The sequence below is a fragment of the Scatophagus argus genome, chromosome 13 (genome assembly GCF_020382885.2).
Source record: "Scatophagus argus isolate fScaArg1 chromosome 13, fScaArg1.pri, whole genome shotgun sequence".
In the NCBI taxonomy this organism is placed as follows: domain Eukaryota; kingdom Metazoa; phylum Chordata; class Actinopteri; family Scatophagidae; genus Scatophagus; species Scatophagus argus.
The window spans coordinates 3,856,313-3,877,947 of record NC_058505.1 but is presented as its reverse complement, the minus strand read 5'-3'; the positions used below and the strand labels follow the sequence as shown (position 1 = coordinate 3,877,947).

Sequence of the window (21,635 nt, the reverse complement as noted above, 5' to 3'; positions counted from 1 at the left end):
AAGATGAAAAACAATTTAAAAAGTGGATAATAAACACGAGCAATAAACTACAGGTTCAGGCTCTTGCAAGTCTACCTTAGTACAACGCTTACATGTTTGTTTGTATGCTGAAAGTTACTGATTTGCTCTCATCTTTTAATCTTTAGATTGAGTTTAATGTGTGCACATTGTTTTGTTTTGTAAACAAGATTGCCCCAAATTGCTCTTTTAGGGAGAGATATGAAGTATTTTTGAATTAAGTTCTATTTGTGCTGTCCATACAGGCCCTGAAACAATTTCTTCTTAGAGTGACTACACTGTCAGAGATGGAGTCCAAAATCCACAACCCTCTTTTGTGCAAAAATGCACTCTAAAGATCAGCGAACACTAATGAGGCCTCAGTAGTCTGAGACCCAAATCAAGTGAGTATCTTCCCAAAGAAAAGGAATTTAACCTACATATGGACATGTGAGTGTTTTATTAAGACAGACATACTTGAAACAATCTGAACAAATCCTTTAATAAATACTTCGCTCCTTAATGCCCAAAATGATTTAAAATGGTGGGCTAAGCCTATCTGGGTTTACCATCTGCCACCAACTATGGTTATCCAATAAAGAAGCAATCATAAGACAAAATATTGACTAGAAAAGCATATTTTAATACTAATTGAGTCCGTGGTTACTGATGTAAAAACAGCATGAAATCAACATTCACAGAGAGTCAGTTACGGAGACATTTTTTGCAAGTCCTGATAATCTTTCAAACCCTTCTTTCTTTGACCCATGAACAGAGTTTCCCTCTGTACACTGGTTTAAGGTGTACTCTTTGTCTTTTGAATGCTGTTGTCATTCCTTGTTATTGCATGTTGATAAAATCCATGGGGCGATTCATCAGTAGAGTCACCTCCAGCTCCTCCCTCTCGCTGAAGAACTGAGCCTTACCCCCATGGCTGTGGATCGGATGTGGGAGATGAAGACCCAGTTTACTGAAGGGAAGAAAGATGAAAGGTTAAAGAGACAGTGAGAGACGTTACCAATGGGGGACTAGGAGGATGTTAAGAGAGAGCTCTGATCAGGATGTGAACCTCTGATTATAAGTAAATGTCTGGAAATGAGAGCTTATGGTCTGATCTACTGCTGCTGCCTTGTCTCGAGGGGATTCAAAATGAAAGAGAACATTTTCAAAGCATCCCTTACTATTTAGGTGTCCGCAGATCAAGGAACTTTTCTTTTATATCCAGGAATACATCTGTTGCTTTAATGTCTGGTAGTTTGATTTTCACCTAGGAGTGGGAAGAAGTCATTATCTTTAATACTTTACACTGCATGCATTTTAATCTCCATTTTTATTCAGAAAGAATACAAATATTTCATTTGCATTGTGTTATCTAAGTTATGTACTTTCCTCACTATATTGCATTTTCTTGCCCTCCCTGATAACATCCTTGTACATTTCATTTTTCAGTGTCAAATAATACAGTGATGTATGATAATCTAAAAATCCTGTGGAGGTTGATAAGTTACCAGCATGGCTTCACAGCACATGGAGGATGGGTCCTTTCTGTTCAAGCCCAAGAACAGATCCTCTGTTCCCACACTCTGCTTCAGGATTATTTCATACCTGAACACAATGGACATATGCACACTTATGTAGGGGTACACTAAAATCAATAAGATCTGTTTAAACCCATTTCAAATGACATTAGACTGGATCAGGGGAAGCATACAGAATTCAGTGTCAGCTGAGATCAGTGGAGAGTGAAAAATGTGGTAGCCATTTTTAATAAACACTTTTCTACGGGCAGTCTCACCCTCTCTCATACTTCTGTCAATAACTTATGTGACAAAGGTTCGTATTTAGAAAGCTGTGAGTTTAACCCTTACATGAGACACTGCGCCCGGTTGATATTGAGACCTACATAAACTCAAGAAATGAAGATGGGGGTTTTTTGAGCTCAGTGGAAGTTGCCATCTCAGTGAGGGAATGTGAAGGACTAAAAAACTATGAAAGCGGAGCTGCATACTTGTCCCAGTGTTTGACCCATTTATACATCAGTGAACGGTTTGCTGTGTGTTACATTCTGTCCTTTAGTCTTACTCAGGCTGTGGCCGTGGGTCAGCAAGGTCATCGTACTGGGAGCCCTCAGGAACCTCTTCCTCGTTCCAGATATCCTTGCTGTCCTTCTTCACATTGGCGGTTGACACTAAACAAAAGGCAATACACACACACACGCAGTTCTGTTTGTGCCTTTTATCTATAATGACTGACAATAATGATTTAGAAGTTACTGTATGTGCGAGAAATATCAAGCATTACCTTCTTTATCATTTTTGGGTGGGGGACCAATGTGTCCAGGTCCCAGCTGTGCATAAACTGATGCATTCTGTTGAGACTGACAATTAGTTTAAACAAACACTAATGGCATCTAGTCTACCTTCATTATAAGGCAGTTATACATGTTATATCTTGCAGAAACGTGACTCTGTACATTTTCAATTATGGCCAAATGAACTAAATAGACTGGCCAGTTCATCTTACTTCACGCTCTTCATCACCATCATCCTCCTGCCGGGTTGATAACAAGTCAGAGAGAGCCTGTAGGCTCTGAACAGATGATACTCCAAGACACTCCATTCAGAATAGCACAAATTTACACTTTATAATTAATCACAAAGGAAAACAACAGGTTCTACCCAAAGTACCATCGAAACCGCAACAGCAAATTGAAAATACAGTCCAACAAGAAGTAACGTTAGCCTGAATTTGTAGCTAAATGCAACTTTGGCTAATCGAACGTATGGACTGTTGCTGTTGACGCTTTCCGTTTCCCTGGCAACCACCAGGCTGCCATGGGAACTAGTGACGTCGCAGACGAAGAAGACACAACTAGTAATGAATGAAAATGATAAATGAAAACTAAAGTGTGATAACCTGAAGTCTAGTAACCCGGATAAAAACTGAGGTGTAATAGAGAAATGTAGTTAAAATTTACTCAAAAACAATAAACTAGTTCAACAAAAAAAGTTAAAATTCTTAATTGAAAAAAATATAGCATTTTTGTAAAATGACTTTTGCAGTAGCCCACCGCAAAGTATTATACAATAGGAACATCTCCATTGGTGCATTAACGTGTACCTGCAGTTTTATTTTCAACTTGTTTGAGGTGGATGCAATTTTAACTATTGGACTTAATATGTACTGATGCTAAACTAACTATCACTTCAGTGAAAAACGTCTCCAAAGACTAAGAAATGGTTTGTCATAAACGTGTGTGCTTTAATAAAAACGGCAGCAAAAAGTCAACTGAGAGCCGGCGTGTTTATCGCTTCGAGTAGTAATTATGTCCCTCCTCGGACACCGTAGTGAATACATGGGCCACAGAGATCATGTTGAAGGTGACAGGCAGTGCCATGCCGGGAGTTCTGAGTTTGTTGCCGATCACCGTCGTTGCTGCTGCCGCAGACGGGGAAAGAGAGGCGGCCGCCCCGTTACACCTAGATGAACTGTCTTTGTACACCGCTCCTCAGCAGAAGTCTGGGTATGTGGAGCCTGAAGGGGGTCAGCTGGAGGAGAGTGTCGCCACCCTCAGGAAGTTAGCGGAGCCATACACGGATTGGTGTCAGGTCACCTACAACCAAATTAAACCCAAAGTTCAAAGTGTCGTCCGGTTTGGGAATGACACCTACGCCTACTTGAAGAACCCGCCGAAGGACTTCTATCCCCGGGCGGGAGTCATCGGCTTCACCGGTGTCCTGGGACTCTTTCTCGCCAGAGGCTCCAGGATTAAAAAGCTCATCTACCCGGCGGGTTTGATAGCCTTGAGCGCCTCCCTCTACTACCCGGAGAAGGCTGCGGAAATCGCAAAGTCAACCGGAGAGTCCGTGTACGACCGCGCTGTGCAGGGCTACGCTGCCGTGGAGGAGATGCTGAAATCTCAGAGCAAAACCGGCTCAGAAACTAAACCCTGAGGATCCCGGTGTGATTGGGCAACAACTCGGCGATAAGGAATCAGCACTTGCCGACACTATACAACCGAGACAGGCTGTGTGTGTGTGTGTGTGACTTCCTCATGCCCACTTCTTGCACTCAAGCTTCACATGTAACTCAGGCCGGGCATGGCCTGTCACAAGGGGTTTGCAACTTGACTGATTAACTTCTGCTTCTGATCTGAATGTATATTTACTTAGAGAGTTAATAAAAATCAGTAGTCTTACAGTAAAATCTGAAGACATTTATTGGTTTTAGACTGTCAAGTGTTATTTCATTGTCATCTGCACTTTTCGCTTGTGCAGTAGATGAATACAAATCATTTTTAAAGCAACAATGTTAAAGGTTTGATGGTTCAAGCTTCTTAAACGATCATTTGCATCCTTGGTGACCCTGAATATATTTGGGTTTTGGGCTGTTGTCCAGTCAAAATGAGAACTTTCAGGAAAGGAAGGATATTTTGGACACTTTTCTGATGATCTGAGAAATGCACTGGCTAATTCATCAATAACTGAAATAATTAGTTGCAGCTCTAAGGACACTATCATACTAGTGAGAATTCTGTGAAACATCAGCAAGGCTGCACTGCAAGAGGTTAAAAGCAACAACATTACATGGTCAAGGGTGAACACTGTATGACTGTTTAACATCTTTATTTCAGCCAAAAAAAAGTATACAAAAATTAAATATGAATCACTTGTAAGAAACCCCTTCAGAGCAGCACCAGCTTCTCATTTAGAGCAATCTGTGCTTGGGTGAGGTTAGACAGGTAGGTCACCATCAATAGATCCTGTAACAGTAAAACAAAATTGTTAGAAGCAAATAAAAATCAAGGACTGTAAGGTCGCAAAGACAGACCCCAGACGACCACTCTTGTGTTCCCAAGATGGCTGTGTATGCTGGACGAGTGCTAAGTAAAGAAGTATAAGACAAAACGAGCCAAGAGAAAACTATCAATAAGAAGCAAAGTCTAATTAAATGCTTCCTGTAATCAATGGGAGTGTGCCAATGTGAACATGCTTGAGTGCAGCTAGTGAGTAATGAATAGGATGCTGAAGGAGATGCGCAAAATCCAACAAGGAAAAAGCAGTAATTAGAAAATATTCAGCTGTTTATTTGAGAAGTTAATGTATGTCATTTTCTAGCCGATGAGAAGCACTTACATTGATGTTGGAATTGAGCATGTTCTCGAAGTCCTCGGCTGAGATGGTGGGCACCTTGTTGACCAGGTCCATCAGGAAGCGGCCCACACTGTTATCTGCTGTCACTTTTCCAGACTGAGACACATTGAACATCATTAAGGGTAATGATGATGATACAGTCTCTATTGGTGTTAAACTCGATTACAGGCACAATGAAATGATACAAAGTGGAATAGCAGGAATATGACCAGGGAAATAAAAAGCTTTGTACCTATGGAATCAACAGACTAATCACATTTGAGTCACACCATCATTTCAATTGCTCTTTGTACTTACTAACACATCCTCAATGTATGCAAGCACGGTGGTCAGCATGTCCTGTACCCTGGCTGCAGAGCCAGCAACCTGGGACAGATCAGAGGTCAGCCCCTTGGTGCGACTCGGAGTTACACGTGTCCTCTGTAGAAGGTCCACTGAAACAAACATTTAGGAGTGTTAGAGTACATCACAACAACGGAGAGCCAAATGTTCAGAAAGAATTAAAAAACAGTATTTATTTCCAAATAGTCTTCATCTTCATTTATTCTTTGTATTCTTACTGCCTATCCTCTCAGTGTCATAGTGGATATACTTGACAGTCAATGGAGTGAACATCACACCAACTGTCTTTCCTGGAACACCCATCTGCGCGCTGCATAGGAGACACACAAGCACATTCAATTACACATTCTCCACCTGTAGCTGATCACATAAACACAGTCTGTGACAGAGAGATCGGCCAACCTGACGTAGGCGCGGATGTTCATCTTGCCACTCTGCAATGCTGTGTCTATGGTCAGGTGAATGGGGTTGGAGGCCTCGCGGCTGTAGTACTCATGAATGAGCACTGAGTGTTCTGTGATGTCAAAGCCTGTGGCATACCTGTGAGGACAGACATCCCAGTGGTGAAAAAAAGAAGCCCCCCCCAATTCAGTCTTTGAAATTCCTAATCTGATCTACTGACGCACCAGCCGATGATGACCTCAGTGGGTGACACCCGCTTGTGGAGCTCATACATGTTCTTAGCGAACTCCATGTCCACAGCGACCTGTTGGCAAAGAGGACAAATTCTGACATGTTGCCATTTCTTCCGAAAACATCTTCTCTATATTACTCAATATTCAATTTCATTTTTACATATTTGTACAAAATTTGAACAATATTCTCTGATGTTTACTTATAAACAATAAATGCTTCTGCCTTACAAAAACATCCCACAGGTAAAGGTTGCAGCGTCTTGCAGGACAAGATCCAGAAGGATTTTCTATGAAATTCCAATAAAGCACTTTGCTGTACCAATACAAGACTTTAATATCTCTTACCATCAAACAGTATCTACAAGACTTGGACCAGCAATGTGCAGATTATTAACAGGGACAATCATTGTAAATATTCAGAGCTGAAATAAAGTCCAAGTTTATTTGAATACGTTTCTAATTATTTTTCTTATGTAGATTTATTTATCTACCTTTTGTGTCCATATAAAATTTGTTTTGTGTGTATGGGTTTGGTGTGCAGGACTAAAATGTTCTATTGGGATTGGCAAAATATTCCATCTGGAGATGTCCAACAGGCACAAAAATTAACGATCATTCATTGCCCCAAAGTACGTTCAACACCATTGTATAAATAAATGAGGTTAAACAGGCATACCTCATCTTCAGACTCATTGTGGGGGACAGAGAAGCAGTTGGTCACCTCAATAGAGTGTTTGTCAATAGTACCTGAGAAGGAGAAATGTTACATTGAATTTTAACTAGCTAGCGTTGTCAGCTAGCTAACGAGAGGGTATACACCAGAGGCAAAACTTCCGACGAAACATCAGCACTAGCTAACATCAATGTTAGTAACAACGTTCAATCCTGAGAGCTACATGTCATATCCAAACATTAACTATCAAACGAGGATAGATGACTTGGCAGATAGTAAAGGTTTCCATCCATATTACCATCTGAACAGAGCCAGCTGTTTGCGTGATGCTGCTAGCTGTTTTGGCTAGCCAACAGCTAAAGCTAGGCATGTGTAGCTAGGTTAGCCATCTTCTGCTGGGCTGAGGCGAGCCAGCGTGCGTTAGCAGTCAGTCGGGCTAACTTGGGGTAGCTAGCCATTACCTGTGACATCAAAGGCGGCCCACTTTGTGGAGGACAGATAACTTAAGTTTGTGCTTACCCAGCAGGGTTCCAATCACACGACTCGCTCCCTCATTTCTCCGCTCGTAAGAGTCGCAGATAGAAGCGAGAACGACGGGGTGAATTTTCACCACTGGCCCGTACACCGACATGTTGGAAAAGAAGGACTGCTTACCGGCTCCAGTGAGCACATATACTACCCCCTAGAGGCCGGCGGGGGAACAGTAGTCAATGAACATAATGCTTATCATTATATTCAAGTCACTGATATCATGGATGATACTGTATCTAATATCATTAGAAGGTCATTTTATTAATGCAAAAGCACAAAGACTCACAAAGACATTTTCTCCATCAGGTTTGAAGAAATTTGGTGCAATAATTCTCTTACAGAATAGCCAAAACTACACAAATATTTGACTTAGCCGAAAAGTATAGGCTATATTAAAAAACAAATCCCAAAATAGTCTATTATACCATCAGTTATTTTCACCCCAAAATAAATACGAGATGTTTATGTTATTACACAGCAATTGCGCCACAGAAGGCCTTTGCATTTCTTCTTCTCTGCGTGCTGATGCTGAGGGTCTTGCAGTCAGCAGAAATCACTGCTGTCCCTTCTGTTGTGGAAATGGTGAGCGTCTGAGGCAGGCAGGGTCGATAGGGGCTGGGCTGATGACCGCATCCGACGCCGCTCGGTGGCTCCACACCTGACTGGCTCCATCAGATGCACAGATGATGGAGCTCTCCGTGCTGCCGGGTTATCCTGCTGCCACCATTTCGCATGTCCGCTGATGCCCGACACATGTTCTACAAGTGTCGTGATAATATTACTGTCATTAAGCCTATTTATTTTGTCAGGGCTTTCATTTTAACGCCTCATCATTCACTGGATGGAGTGTTCGCCTTTTTATCTTCTGTGAATGGTGAGGTCGGATCGAGTTTTTCTGTTTTCCTGAAAAAAACGAACCGCGGTGGATTGACGCTGCGTCGCTGGTAAACACCAGAAATGGGTGTCATTGAACCAAGGCTGCTAATTGCGGTTCTTTCTTGGACCATATTTTCGTTGTTCCTACGATAACACATCTGCTCATTCCGGGTCTTATACATCAGCAACTTGCTACACTGAGCAGGTAAGATTTTATTTTCTTCTTTAGCTGTCTGATCCACAGGCTTAGACTTTCGGTTTCTGGCGCCTGTTGGCTGGCTAACAGACATCCTTAAATCAGAGGCTATTTCTGATCCATCCATCAGGCGTAGTGCGTCATCTTGATTGTCACCATAAGTCTCCTCTTGCGTCCGTCCGCCACTTATCCAAATGGACGCACACCCATGGATACAGAGGGCTAAGACTCCATTTTTCTGTGCGCATTTTCTAAAATCACACCGTCTCTCACCGTCCACATGCATATTTAACTGTTTCTCCTACTTATGTGGGACTTATGTAAGAAATTGCAGCAGGCTTGTAGCATACATCTACCACATTAAACGTCACGCAGCCATAAGTGCACTTATACTACACACACACACACTTACCCGGAGGCGCTTTATGAAAATGGAAATGGCTCTAATTGTGCTCACTGTGCGCCAGGACTATACTCTTTTTCAAAAAAAGAGGATGCAAATTCATCTCCCTTCACGTCTAACTCCAACGACTGAGAAAACTGCTTAAGATCAAACACAAATTTGTCATCTCCTTCACAATTTTTTGCTTATTTTGCCTTTAAAAGGATGACACAGGCAGAGACAGGAAGTCAAATCTGTTTGACAAGAAACAGGGACCTCACAGGCCTGGTTGTTAATGTGGGAAAAGGCAAAAGTGTGTTAAGAGAAATAAAGGGACAGAGGCACTGAAAAGCTCCTGATGTCCCGTTTCTTTTCAAAATGAATTTGTCAGTGAATTACTTTGACAGATCATTGTCTTCTTCTCCTGTGTTTCAGGCTTCAATCAAGCAAACAAATGGTCCAATCAATAGCCAGTGGACAGAGTCTGCCATAGGGAGGACATCAATAACACACTAATACACGTCACACACACACACACGCCATGGCGCTGGAGAATTCGGTCTTTCCCTCTCGCCCAGACTCCCTCTCACTCCCCGTGGAAGAGAAGGGAGACGGGGAGGAAGTAGAAGTGGCCACCGAGGCCACCGTCTCCACCGGAGTCTTCAACCTATCGGAGGAGCTGGGCCATGTTGTCACCACAGAAACGGCACCGTCCCCTCCACCCTCGGCCAAGGTCAACAGGTCGTTCCAGGCCAAGCTGGCGGAGAGGGAGGCGAAAGCCAATCAGCACAGAAAGAAGACCGCTGGTACGGAGAAGGAGAGGGGACGATTTGGGTGGGGTGAGTAACTCTGCATCCAACTTGCTGTCTTTAATGGCCGATTTAATGATGAAATATTGTTTTAAAAATGTTCTAGCTGCTTTTTATTAACTTTGTTCAAACTGACTGAATGTGCACTCCCTTCTCCTCCCCATTTCCCTTGCAGTAGTGTGAGTCTCCTGTTTTGGGCTGTGCTGCAGTGCTTCATCCCTCAGTGATTTTGACAGTCTTGCACATCTTTTGTCATTAGGCTCCTCCAGTAGCTCTGCTCTTCATCTGCGCTCCTCTTCGCTTAACATCTTTGTGAAAGGAAAAAATCAGCCAATTAACCCCTGTCAATTAAAAATGAGTGCAAAATTACCTACCAGAAGCACATAAACTAGACAGTTGTTACAGTTAAGCTGGGACAGACCTTTCAAAGTGAAATCATCACTGGTACATGTCAAATTTAGTGTTACTTTCTCAGAGAGAAAGAACTTATTTCATATTTCAGTCTGGATTGGTGTCCCCACAATAAAAAGAATTTCTACATGGAAAAAAACACCATCAGTTGCCTTCCAGGTTGTACAGTAACTGAAGTCCTTTGTTGGAGCTTTTCTCCTCTGAGCGTTTGATGATGTCCTGTTGTTATTTATCTCCTCTTTGTTCCTCACGTGTCTGTTTTCATTCCCTTTTTCACCAGTCTGATTTTCCTCTGAGCCACATGGCATCTCTCTGACTAGTTTTGTCCCGCTGACACCTTCCTCTGTTTATCCTCCATTGTCTTGTCTTTCTTTCATTTAACTTGCATCCTCCGACTGCAGTCAGAGTTGGATCTTCAAATAGGAAAAACCTTTTCAAAATTTAAAACATTGCATAAATCTTTCAGGTTTCCTAAGGCCTTCTGAAAGGGTTTCTTAGAACTTGGGGTTATGAAACTAAGATGTCTACGAAAACTCTTCTACAGCTTTGATTCAAGCATAGAAAAGCACCTGAGGTTATGTTTCATGAACAAAACCCCCAGTTTTTCCGCTTCACATATTCTATTTATTCAAACTTTTGTGACTAAGTTGTATCACTTCTGCTCTCCCCCTCCCGTTTCTCATGAAACCCCATCCCCCGTCACTTCACCAGCCCGGACTCGACGTAAGAGACAGCGCTATGTGGAGAAGAACGGCCGGTGCAACGTGCAGCACGGTAACATGCAGGAGACTTACCGCTACCTGACCGACATCTTCACCACACTGGTGGACCTCAACTGGCGCTGCTCGCTCTTCGTCTTTGTCATGGCCTACGCTGTCACCTGGCTCTTCTTTGGGGCTATCTGGTACCTCATAGCCTATTGTAGGTAAGACTGTCGAGCAAGGGAGCGCAACAAGTTTATTTATTTGAATCTCTTCAGGTCTGGGCCATGGAGGAGTCTGTAGATTTTCGTTGCACTTTAATGCTGCTGTTGGTTCGTCCCAATGACAGTGAACGAGCTCAAAAGTCCCAACAGGTCAAAATCACAGTATGTGTTTGATTCTCACACTTATTGTGGGCTTCCTTCTTAAAGAAATAGTTTGACATTTTGGGAAAAATCTGCCAGTTTTTCATTGGAAGATAGATACCAGTACCAGGCTTGTTTGTACTGTAAATCTGAGGCTACAGGAGATGGTTAGCTTAGCTTCATTTAGCCCATCCAAAGACTTGTAATGTAACATACAAGATGTAACATATTAATTGGTGAGCTTCAACAGACAGAACCAGGCTAGCTGTTTCCTCCCGTTTCCAGTCTTTGTGCTAAGCTAAGCTAACATTCTCCTGGCTGCATCATATTACAGACTGTTCATATGGGAGTGGTATCAATCTTCTCATCGGACTCTCTGCAAGAAAGGGAATAATCACATTTCCCAAATGTCTATTCTTCGAACAAAATCATCACGAGGCAAGCTTTTTTAGCAACTCAAAGATGGGAAATGATGGCACGAGTAAGTGACCTGCATTGCAAACCATTTTTGCAACGAAGGCAATTTTTTTCCAACCTTAAAAAAAACATAAAATAAAATAAAATAAGAAAAATAGGATGACAAAGCAGTATTAATATTACAGCGTATTTCATCATGATGTGTTCCCTCTTCATAAGATGTGTCTGCTGGATCCCAGCACTAATTAGCTAACGTATTCGTCTCGTAAAATCGTGACCTCTTTGTATCAATTACAGGCCACCTTAAGCTGTGCCAGAGAGCTGTCGGTGTTGCTGCAATTCCTTGGTCACCAACACAGGTCAATAAAAGTCATAGATTATATAAATTACTTAACACCACTTTCATTAATTAGCTCTCCCTCTCTGGCTGGAGTGGTGTTAATCAGGGACATTAGACTGTGTAGTGAGTAGTTGGGGGGGAAAAAAATCTGCAGACTTTATTGGCACTGGACCGAAAAACCAGCAGATACAGTGAAAATGCAGCTGATATATCTTGGAAAAGGTAGGTTTTAAGCAGCATCAAGAAAAAGTGACAGCATGAATGTTAAGGTTAGGTTAATCATGGTGATTAATAGGATTAATTCATGTTCAGAATTAGCTGAAGGGAGACTGTGTATAAAAGCAGAGATGACTCTGCTTACATATATTTCTGCACCTTCGTTCTTAAAATATAAATCTTCTCACTCTCTGTCTGTTTTTCCCTCCTGACACCCATTTTGTCACCCTCCCTCCTTCCCTTTCTCACACATACTCCTCCTTTGCTTCCCAAGGGGCGATCTGGACCATCTGGAGGATGAGACGTGGACGCCGTGCGTCAACAATGTCAACGGCTTCATCTCGGCCTTCCTCTTCTCCATCGAGACAGAGACCACCATTGGCTACGGCCACCGCGTCATCACCGACCAGTGTCCAGTGGGCACGATGCTGCTGCTGCTGCAGGCTATACTGGGCTCAATGGTCAACGCCTTCATGGTGAGCATCAGGGCTGGAACGAGACTGACAAGGGGGAAAGTCACATAGAGAATTCAATGGTTGTCAGAAATATAAAACCTGGTTGTTTTTGACGCTGACCTTGGTGAGCACCTATCTTATTACTGTTTGCATATTGTCAAACCCGACATACTGTACATACTTGTAATTATTGTTTGACCTGAGCCAGTTTGATCCCTCCGTTCAGCTGAATCACAGGCAGAAAAACCAGTATACAAATTTTTATTGCTATACAGACGAATGCCTCCAGGAAAAGAATATCTTCTTTCAAAGTGCTGATAAACCAAGTGAGCACTTGTTGGCGAAGACAAATCGACACGCTGACTTCCAAGCAGGATTGTGTTTTTAATCACTGAAAACTGGAAAACAAAAATGTCTACTGACAAAATGAACAAGCTCTGTTTGTATTCAGCACTCACAAAGAATGTTTACAGCTGTACATTCTATGTTCATCGTGAAAAACAAGAGAAGTCATTGATTTTTCAGTAATCATTGGTTTTCCAGTTATTGCAAATGCGTGAACCTTTTGCGCCTGCTCTGCGTGTCTTCGAGTCTGTTTCACTTAACCTTTAAAGCTCTCGTTCCACCTTTCTGTCCAGGTTGGCTGCATGTTTGTGAAGATCTCACAGCCCAACAAACGGGCAGAGACGCTGGTGTTCTCCAAACACGCCGTCATCTCTCGGAGAGACGACAAGCTCTGTCTGATGTTCAGGGTGGGCGACCTTCGGAGCTCCCACATCGTGGGGGCCAACATGAGGGCCAAGCTCATCAAGTCCAAGCAGACTCAGGAGGGTGAGACTACCAAAGAAGACAAGTTATGACTGTACTGGTTAATTTATTATTTTTTAATCACTGCTAATCCAATATTATCAATTTTTTATTTGCCTGTCTCTAGATTAAAAGTTATGGAGTAGAACATGAATATACTGGAAATGTATGCAAAAGCATCTTTAGAAAGAAAATGCGTCTCTCACTCCTTCACTTTTCCTCACCTCCCCGCGTCCTCAGGTGAGTTCATCCCGTTGGACCAGACGGACATCAGCGTGGGCTTTGAGACAGGTGACGATCGTCTCTTCCTGGTCTCGCCACTGGTGATCTCCCATGAGATTGACGCACATTCGCCCTTCTGGGACATGTCTCAGGCCCAGCTGGAGAAGGAGGACTTTGAGATCGTGGTCATCCTGGAGGGAATGGTGGAGGCAACCGGTGAGAATTGAGTTAACTATGATGATGTATGAAGGAATGAGAAGGCAAACACCAGAATCTTCCATCTGTCCCTGCTAGATCATTTTCCTCTGTGCCCCACGCTCACAGCTGACTAGTTTTACTTAAAAACAGACATCATGGGAACTTTTGGGGGCTGTGTGGTAAACTTGTAATGCCAGGTCTGTCAGTTTTGTAGATAAGACAGATAAAATGATCACAAAATGCAACACAGAAATAGCATAATGATTTGAATAATGAAATGAAAATGTGGGCAATGGAAACACCTGGTGCTGCTACAAATTAAGAGTGGGGAGACATTTCACCTTTTAAATGTGTCAAGCTTCAGGCCATGTAAATAATACCATTAACAATATTTTATTACTCAGGGGTTTTATTGGATTTGCTGTAGGCGATTTTGTGATTTAAAATGATAAAAATGTAATAAAATATAACAACAGCATTGGATTGTATGGGAAATAATACCTTGAAATTTAATTTGATTTAAACTTCAGATGGCCTCTATGTTGTAAATGCATGTTTGGCTGCAACGGCAGGAACTGAGCATTAGGAAATTAATCTTGTAAATGCGTACAACTATATGATATTACAGTAATACCATCACTGTTTTACAGAAAGCAAACCCCGTCCAAAACGGTCCATTAGAAAATGAAATCACCCATCAAGGATGCCTCAGTTTAGATCTGCAGTTACTCCCCATCTCTTCTCTGTCTTCCAGGAAGCTTTAAGAGCCTTAAGATGTTGCTGTTACGGGGGAAATATACATATATTTTTAGATATGAGTATATGTGAGTGAATGTGTTGGGCAGCAGGCAACAAAACTAAGGAGTCATCACTGTAGTGAAGTAAGTTTCTGAGGACATGCGGATGTTTTTGTGTTCTTATGTTCTATGTTCTCATCATTTTGTTGCTGTCTAAAGGGGCAGTCCCCTTAAAATCTTTGTGTTGAGAAAGGACTAAAAAGGCGTTGCATCACATGCAGCCAGCATAGAGACCATCCACAGCTATATCCATCCCCACATCAGCCAGTTTTGAACACTCATCTGCCCTTGAGCAAAGCACTGACGCCTTATGCACTAACTTGGCGTTAAATCATCATCATAAATGCCCTGAGATTCAAACATCAGTTTTCATTTCTGTAGCTCAAAATCAAATTTATTAAAACTTTAAGAGGTCTGGATTCCCACCAGCTGGGAAACACATTATCTCTGCTCGTAGCTGCCCTTCAGAGATGACATATTTAGAAGCACAGTTTAACACCTATGTTATATTTTTGGTTGTATTTCATGTTGTTGACTTTTTTGACTTGTATTTTCTTACTGTCTGAAAACTACAAAATCCAAACACATATAAACAGAGTCTGGCAGGAACAAGTAGCCAGTTACTCTGGAAGGTAGCTCAGTTCTCTGGAAGGATTTGGACGTGTTGTGTTTATCTCTCTGTTTTCCATCCTTTCCTTTGCCTTTTGTCAAATTCACTCTGAGAGGATAACGTACTCAGTTGGTCCTCAGTGTCTGCATCAGAGCTATCCATGATGAGGTAAAGGTGGCCTCTCTGCCTACTCCAAATATCGACTGCCTTTGGAGAGAAGCAAGAAGTAGCCGACAGTAAATGACTCGGCTGCAGGGAACAGTCATATAAATTCACATATGCTGTTGCACAAACAGTCCTACTCATTTCCTCTGATGAATCACACGCCTCTTTGCCTCACAAATGTTGTGAGACACAATGAACTCATGTGTTCATCAGTATATGCTTTGTGTGTGCAGGGATGACATGCCAGGCGAGGAGCTCCTACCTCGCGGAGGAGGTGCTGTGGGGTCACCGTTTTAGCCCCATGATGTCACTGGCAGAGGGCTTCTTTGACATCGACTATGGAGCCTTTCACCACACGTTTGAGGTAACATTTTATTTCTGCTGTGCTAACAAGGACAAACTGCGGTGTTCAATTTTGAAATGTGTGTGTGCTGTCTCATATGAAATAAGTACACAAACCAGAGAAAGCAGCCATTTCCATTTGTTTTTAGGGAGAATTTCTTGCTTAAAATTCCACTATAAATATCAACAGCACTGTAACAATGGAGTTTAGTAGCATAAAATACTTGAACAATTTAAAACACCATCATAAATGTCGAACTTTGGTGTAAATCCCTCTTTAGAAACAAACACTAGTTCTTCCACTGACAGGAATGTGACTACAAGTGTCTCAGTGAGGAAAACTCTTGCTGTCATTCCTATTCCTGTCTCCACCTACGTGCATAACCAACTGCAAAACTCTCACACTTGTTCTCTTGGGGTTGTTGAAAAGCATGCTGGGAAATGCGGGAACTCTAGATTAAGTATTTATTTTGTGGTTGTTTTGGTAGGGACAAGAACACAGCATTTTCCAGTGCTGCATGCTTTTATAATCCTGGCCTGTCCCTCGCTGAGCTTTTATACAAATGCACACAACTCAACAGGAAGACATGTACAAAACAACACGAGCCCAAACAGCAATACAGTGACACCAGAAATTTAAGAAAAAGCACCTGATCACTCACAACTGTGAGTTCTTTAAAACTGTTATTATCCTATCCACAGACTATGACACAATTTGATCTTCAAAGTGAGCCCTAGAATTTTCTATAAATTCAGCTGCAGCTGTAGATATGGATGAGGCAGGCAGAGGGCACAGAAAGTCACAACATTCAAAGGTGTAGGTTGACTTTTTTGGGTTTTTTTTTAATACATGCATTTGCTTTTTTGCTGAGACTTACTGTATGTTAGAAGATGCAGCTCTCTTGTTTATCTCTTCTATATATGAAGCAGCCACCAGTGGCTGATTGGCTAAAACTCCACCCAGCAGCACCTTTAAAGCTCTCTTGGTAACTCGTTATATCTCATTTGTTAAATCTGTACAAAAACCAAAGTGTAAAACCAGGAAGCAGTGACCTCTTGGAGAGTCTTCAGGAAACCACTGCTCCTGAAAAACCATACTTTGTCATTTTTTTGCACTTAAGTTTTTTTAAAGTTTTTTATGCTGTTAGGCATATTTTCTCCCATTTCCAGTTCTTAATATAAGCTAAGCTAACAAAGGCTTGCTGTAGCTTCATAATTACTGCACAGACATGAAAGTGATATTAATAAGCTCATTTCACAAAATGTAGAGCAGTTACTTTACGTGGAATGTAACTCTGGGAATGGAGCTTTTTCTGGCAATGCTAATCTTCAGCATGTTTTCCCTCCCCAAAGGTGGACACGCCCTCTTGCTCTGCACGTGAGCTCTCATTGGCTGCAGCCAGACTTGACGCCCACCTCTACTGGTCCATCTCCAGCAGGCTGGATGAAGAACCCACCCTGACAAACCAGGCGGCCAAGCAGCAGGACAGCGGCTCGGCCAACAGCAAAGGAGGGGAACCGACCTTCATCGTTGGAGAGATGACCGACATCCAGGAGCAAACAGGACTGGGCGAGCTGAACGGCAGCGTTGCCACCGACCAATCCGAATCCGAGGCCTAGAACAGAGAATGTTTACAAAGACCTTCAGTATATCGGCACCACACCACAATTAGTGTTAGCAGGTGTTTTCTTTCAAGGCAAATGAGTAGTTTCATGAAGCTCAGTTCTACAGTATATGCCATATCCGGTGTTACCACATGAAGGAGTTTATTCTTGATATTTTCGTCTTTTATTTCTTTGTTGATCTTTGTTCCAAGTGTACTGTATGTGTGATATCTCTTTTCAATCTGTTGTGTTAGCTCTTATCACCCTTGCCTATATCTAAATTTAAATGACAATACTATGCTTTAGGTGGGGTCAACTGTTGTGTATCCTGTGGACCAAGGCAGAATTTTAAACACACAGAAGTATTTTGTCTTGTTGGGCAAAAAGGTGACGAGGTTGTTGTTTGTGCACATTGTTGGATTGTTCACATTTAAAATAGGCACAGTGCATAGATGCTTTATGTTCACCTGCGCATTAATATCACTAGATGATATTGAGGTATAGACTGAAATTGTAGTAACCTCAAATTTCTTTAGATGCAAAGCTGGTTTATTATACATCAGTCAGGTGTTAGCAGGGCGGGAAAGTAACACCAGCCCACAGACGCTGGTATACTTCTCTACTCTGTTAGAAACTTCATTTGGCACCAAGCCATTATTTCATTCGGTGCTCAGAAAATGTTTGAAAAAAATGTTTGGCTGACAAAAAAGAAGAAAAAAAAAAAAAAACACATTGTGAAAGTGGTCATTAGACAGCAATGCTGGTTTCCTGCCCTGGGTGTAAACGAGTTTGTATCTTCAGCAGGCACTGAATATTGTGTTTGTTAAAGAGGCTGAAAGGCAAATTTTCAAGCAACACCCAGCATCAATGTTGGGTGTGGTCAGAAATGTGTTTGGTTGCACCTGTAACCACACCCAACAGTGATGTCACAGGGTCCTGGAGTACACCTGTACATCACTGCAGCAAGGTGACAAGTGAAATCACTCGAGGGCAGCAAAAACAAGACGTTCAGGTAATGTTAAGTTAATGCTAACATTCCAAACCGCACTTTCACATGATGGTGAATAGGGTGTCTATTTATTTTAAACCTTTAACACAGAGACAGTTTAACACTTGAATGTGTGTTCATGGCTTCGTTTCACATACGACGTGTGTAGCACGTGGATTATCCATCCTTTTTGTCCCCAGCCAAGTAGAAATTAAAAGCACAACAGTGTCCTGCTCAGTTCAGCCCAAACTCCTGCTTCTGCTGCTGCGTATACTGTACATGTGGCCATTTTTACTTGATGTTTTTAATATTTAATATAACACATCTGTTAGAATTAATAAACTGCAGTATATTCCAGATTGTCTCAGATTGTGTGATATTCTGCAGAAGGATAAATACAACAAAGTTGGTCCTGAAAAAAAAAACAAAAAAACAACTTAAATCTTACAGTAAATGATACAAAAAGTACAGGTTATGCACTGCAACTTAATCATAACATACTCTAATTCAACGATATAAGATCACTGTTGGAATTTAGCCAGTTAAATTTAAACAAAATCATACCTCACCAAACTTCACTGAAGTATTTCCATTTTATGCTACTACATAGTTCTACCTCATTAGAGCTCTGAGGGACATGTTGTTACTTTGCAGGTTAAGTTTTGACACACCAAAGTTAACAACCATCATATAAAATTTGATGAACTGTTACAGACTAAACTACCGAGCTGTATATGAAGTAGTTAGAAGTTGCTTCAAATCCTCCAACATTAAACTGCTGATCAGGCCGTGCAGCAGCCATGTGATACAACAGATGCGTCTACCTGATCTGTGTTGCTCAAAGTGATGAATTATTACAGCTTTATAAATGAAGAATAAGAAGAAAACTATTGATTGATTACCTCGTTATTAGATTGCTTCCGAGTACTCAGGTTCCAATTACTGTAGCCAGGCAAATATTTTTTTCATTTGGCAAAGACCCTCAGAAGAAAAAACATCTGCACCTCAGGCCGGGAATTCCAGTTGGCAACAAAATGCACTTAAAGTATTAAAAGTAGAAGTGCTTATTTTTACAGAATGACCCCTGTCATTGTTACATTATTGGTTAATAATCACTGACGCATTTACACAGAAGCATGATGTTAATGTTGTAGTCATTGGAGCTAATTGTAAGAACTTTATAATGTATATAACATTTGCATGAAGTTGGGGAGATTACTCGAGAGGAACGTTACAGCTGTTAAATAAATCTAGTGTAGCACAATAGCACAAAGTACAGTATTTACCTCTGTAATGTAGTGAAGTACAAGTGTACAGAAGCATAATGTAAAATATCCAAGTAAAATACGGTTACTTGGGTGTGGGTGCACTTGGGTGTAGTACTTAAATAAAGGTACCTGATGATGATGTATCTCTCTGAGGAGTAACTCTTACAATAATCTGCTCAGCCACAAGCTTAAGTGCCTGACTGCCTTATAAAAACACACATTTTTGTTTTTATGTTGTACAATCGCTGACCCACCCAGTAGATTACCATCTCACTAATGGCCCGTGCTGAACTTTTGGCTTTGTGCAAAGCCCCACAGCAGTGTGACGCATCTCATTAGAAATTCAGAGCTGGATTTCTACACCAGAAGTCAGCATATTGGGTTACTAGGCAGAATCTTGGCTTTGAGGGAAAAAAAAAAAAACAAAAAAAACTGAAATGTATTTCTTGGCCTTGGCCGCTAGATGGCGATAAAGATCCCATGCTTTCCTCCCGCCAGCCAGTCACACAGCCCTATTGGTGTGTAATGAGATGGGGTCCCCATCTCAGCTGTCTCCTAGGCAACCAGGGCTGGGGACAGAGAGAGGGCAGAGTGTGTGTGTGTATGTGTGTGTGTTTATGTGAATATATCTGTTAATGTGTGTTTGAACTGGACCTTCACAACTGATCTGAGAGTTTATGAGTCCTGTCAGAGAGTTGATGTGACGTTACAGTTTGATATTTGCGTGATGATGATGCATAGTACTGACCTTCAGGTGGAAAAGACAGAACGTCCTTGACATTGAAAAATAGGTCACAAAATAAATATCACATAGAAAAACAACTTTTAGTAGCTTAATAAGTCCGTTTTGGGTCACTGTCAAGATTAAATAGGACAGGCTGAAGCATCAAAGTGTGTTTTTTTGAGTCCAGGACATCAGTTTAACGCTGGAAACATATGGCTTCAGCAGATACGACGCTGCTTTTAGCTTTCACCTCACGCTGTATGAGACCTCGTCACGAGTTTGTTTGGGAGTGAAAGGCTAAGTGCAAATTTAACAGTTCCAGTGATTTTCAACTCACCCCATAGTTGAACCCTGCGTGCCATTTCCAAGTTCTAATTATGATTTTAATGAGAGGCTTTTTTGCCTGATCCCCGCTGAGCCGAAATCAATGTTGCTCTTCGTGGAAGGAAGTCATGGCAGTCCAGTTTTTTTAAGTCTAGGCAGAGAGTGAAAGGAGCAGAGGAAAATTTTAAAAATAGAAGAAAAATATCTCTTACCTTCAACACACTGACCAGCGGTCTCCAGGAGACAAGTAGAGAACTATGCAAAAGAAGGCTTTTAAACTAGTTTTTAGAGTGCAAACAACTCACCACGCAAATCCCAAAGGAAAAACCCATGGCCTTGACAACTGTTTTGACAGTTTTAAAAAATACCAGGTCATTGTGTAGTGATATTACAGTCCAAGCAAATATGAAAATCAAAACAGAGAGTCATTAAAGCAATACGCTGGTGGAACACAACGCTGGTTCAAGCGGTTCTAATCAATATCTTTAAATTAACTATGGATCAGATGACTTCACGTAATGTCATAAGGATCACTCATAGAACATATTCACATGATGCCATGCTTTGAGTGGGAAGCTCAAATGCTGACATAATGTTCACTGTATTGTTCAAGGCTGCAAGTCGCATAAAATCTGACAAATGACAAAACATCTCACAGCTTCCTGACTGATCAACTATTTCACCATATTTCAAGGCGAAACAATATAGTTGATATTATCTACCGTCAGACAACAGCTAAAATTAGCATTCAAGCGTTCAACTGCTTCCTAGCTAAAGTAACACTTTGGTATTTTTACATGATACAATCAGAAAGGCTTAAAAGGCTTCAACATTTCTCAGGTCAGGTGGAGAGACAGTGAAACAGTTAACGTTACCTGCAGGTTTCAAAAATGTGTCCAAGATTGGTATTGGTATTTCAAAGTTAATTTAAGCCTTTCCCACTGTATCGTCTAACACTACTAAACAGCAAGGGGTTGAATGCTAATGTTAGCTGTTATCCAGCCATAGCTAACGGTTTTTAAATGTGTTTATCTTGATGTGTGGCCCGATGTCCCTCCGTATTGTCACTGCACTGTCTTTTCAGTT

General features: G+C 41.6%; 4 protein-coding genes and 2 long non-coding RNA genes across 9 annotated transcripts in view; 2 read left to right on the top strand and 4 right to left on the bottom strand.

The window, feature by feature from the left end:
- Positions 1–619: 619 nt before the first annotated feature.
- On the bottom strand, positions 620–3,058 carry dnaaf6 (dynein axonemal assembly factor 6). 2 transcript variants are annotated; one of them, XM_046407440.1, is made up of 6 exons: positions 2,521–3,058; positions 2,299–2,374; positions 2,080–2,185; positions 1,506–1,602; positions 1,179–1,264; positions 620–967 (listed from the first exon to the last, which is right to left on the bottom strand). In XM_046407440.1, exons 1-6 carry the CDS (start codon positions 2,614–2,616, stop codon positions 838–840), a joined length of 591 nt encoding a protein of 196 aa, XP_046263396.1. In that variant the 5' UTR covers positions 2,617–3,058; the 3' UTR covers positions 620–837. The 2 variants fall into 2 exon arrangements, with proteins under 2 accessions (XP_046263396.1, XP_046263397.1); XM_046407441.1 differs by having other exon boundaries at positions 2,299–2,365; positions 2,521–3,040.
- Positions 3,059–3,321: 263 nt separating this feature from the next.
- On the top strand, positions 3,322–4,203 carry LOC124068903 (MICOS complex subunit MIC26-like). Its single transcript, XM_046407442.1, has one exon. It carries the CDS (start codon positions 3,369–3,371, stop codon positions 3,948–3,950), a length of 582 nt encoding a protein of 193 aa, XP_046263398.1. The 5' UTR covers positions 3,322–3,368; the 3' UTR covers positions 3,951–4,203.
- Positions 4,204–4,605: 402 nt separating this feature from the next.
- Positions 4,606–7,478, bottom strand: eif3f (eukaryotic translation initiation factor 3, subunit F). The gene is made up of 8 exons (XM_046407438.1): positions 7,320–7,478; positions 6,804–6,874; positions 6,119–6,198; positions 5,895–6,032; positions 5,711–5,802; positions 5,448–5,584; positions 5,133–5,246; positions 4,606–4,759 (listed from the first exon to the last, which is right to left on the bottom strand). The coding sequence occupies exons 1-8, from the start codon at positions 7,429–7,431 to the stop codon at positions 4,682–4,684; spliced, it is 822 nt and encodes a 273-aa protein (XP_046263394.1). The 5' UTR covers positions 7,432–7,478; the 3' UTR covers positions 4,606–4,681.
- Positions 7,479–7,813: 335 nt separating this feature from the next.
- On the top strand, positions 7,814–18,590 carry kcnj9 (potassium inwardly rectifying channel subfamily J member 9). 2 transcript variants are annotated; one of them, XR_006844991.1, is made up of 9 exons: positions 7,814–8,412; positions 9,221–9,624; positions 10,717–10,930; positions 12,319–12,520; positions 13,138–13,330; positions 13,547–13,744; positions 15,532–15,662; positions 16,343–16,455; positions 16,994–17,104. XR_006844991.1 is itself a non-coding variant. In XM_046407437.1 (8 exons), exons 2-8 carry the CDS (start codon positions 9,327–9,329, stop codon positions 17,258–17,260), a joined length of 1,503 nt encoding a protein of 500 aa, XP_046263393.1. In that variant the 5' UTR covers positions 7,817–8,412; positions 9,221–9,326; the 3' UTR covers positions 17,261–18,590. The 2 variants fall into 2 exon arrangements, 1 of the variants encoding a protein (XP_046263393.1); XM_046407437.1 differs by lacking the exon at positions 16,343–16,455 and having other exon boundaries at positions 7,817–8,412; positions 16,994–18,590.
- LOC124068905 lies at positions 12,422–13,669 on the bottom strand. Its single transcript, XR_006844996.1, has 3 exons — positions 13,531–13,669; positions 12,681–13,336; positions 12,422–12,544 (listed from the first exon to the last, which is right to left on the bottom strand). It is a non-coding gene; the product is annotated as an uncharacterized LOC124068905 (long non-coding RNA).
- The window catches only part of LOC124068904, a 25,189-nt gene continuing 20,692 nt past the window's right edge, over positions 17,139–21,635 (bottom strand). The window contains exon 4 of one of the 2 annotated variants that reach the window (XR_006844994.1): positions 17,139–17,256. This is a non-coding gene — a long non-coding RNA (uncharacterized LOC124068904). The remainder of the gene's footprint in view (positions 17,257–21,635) is intronic. The other variant, XR_006844993.1, reaches the window with a different exon arrangement.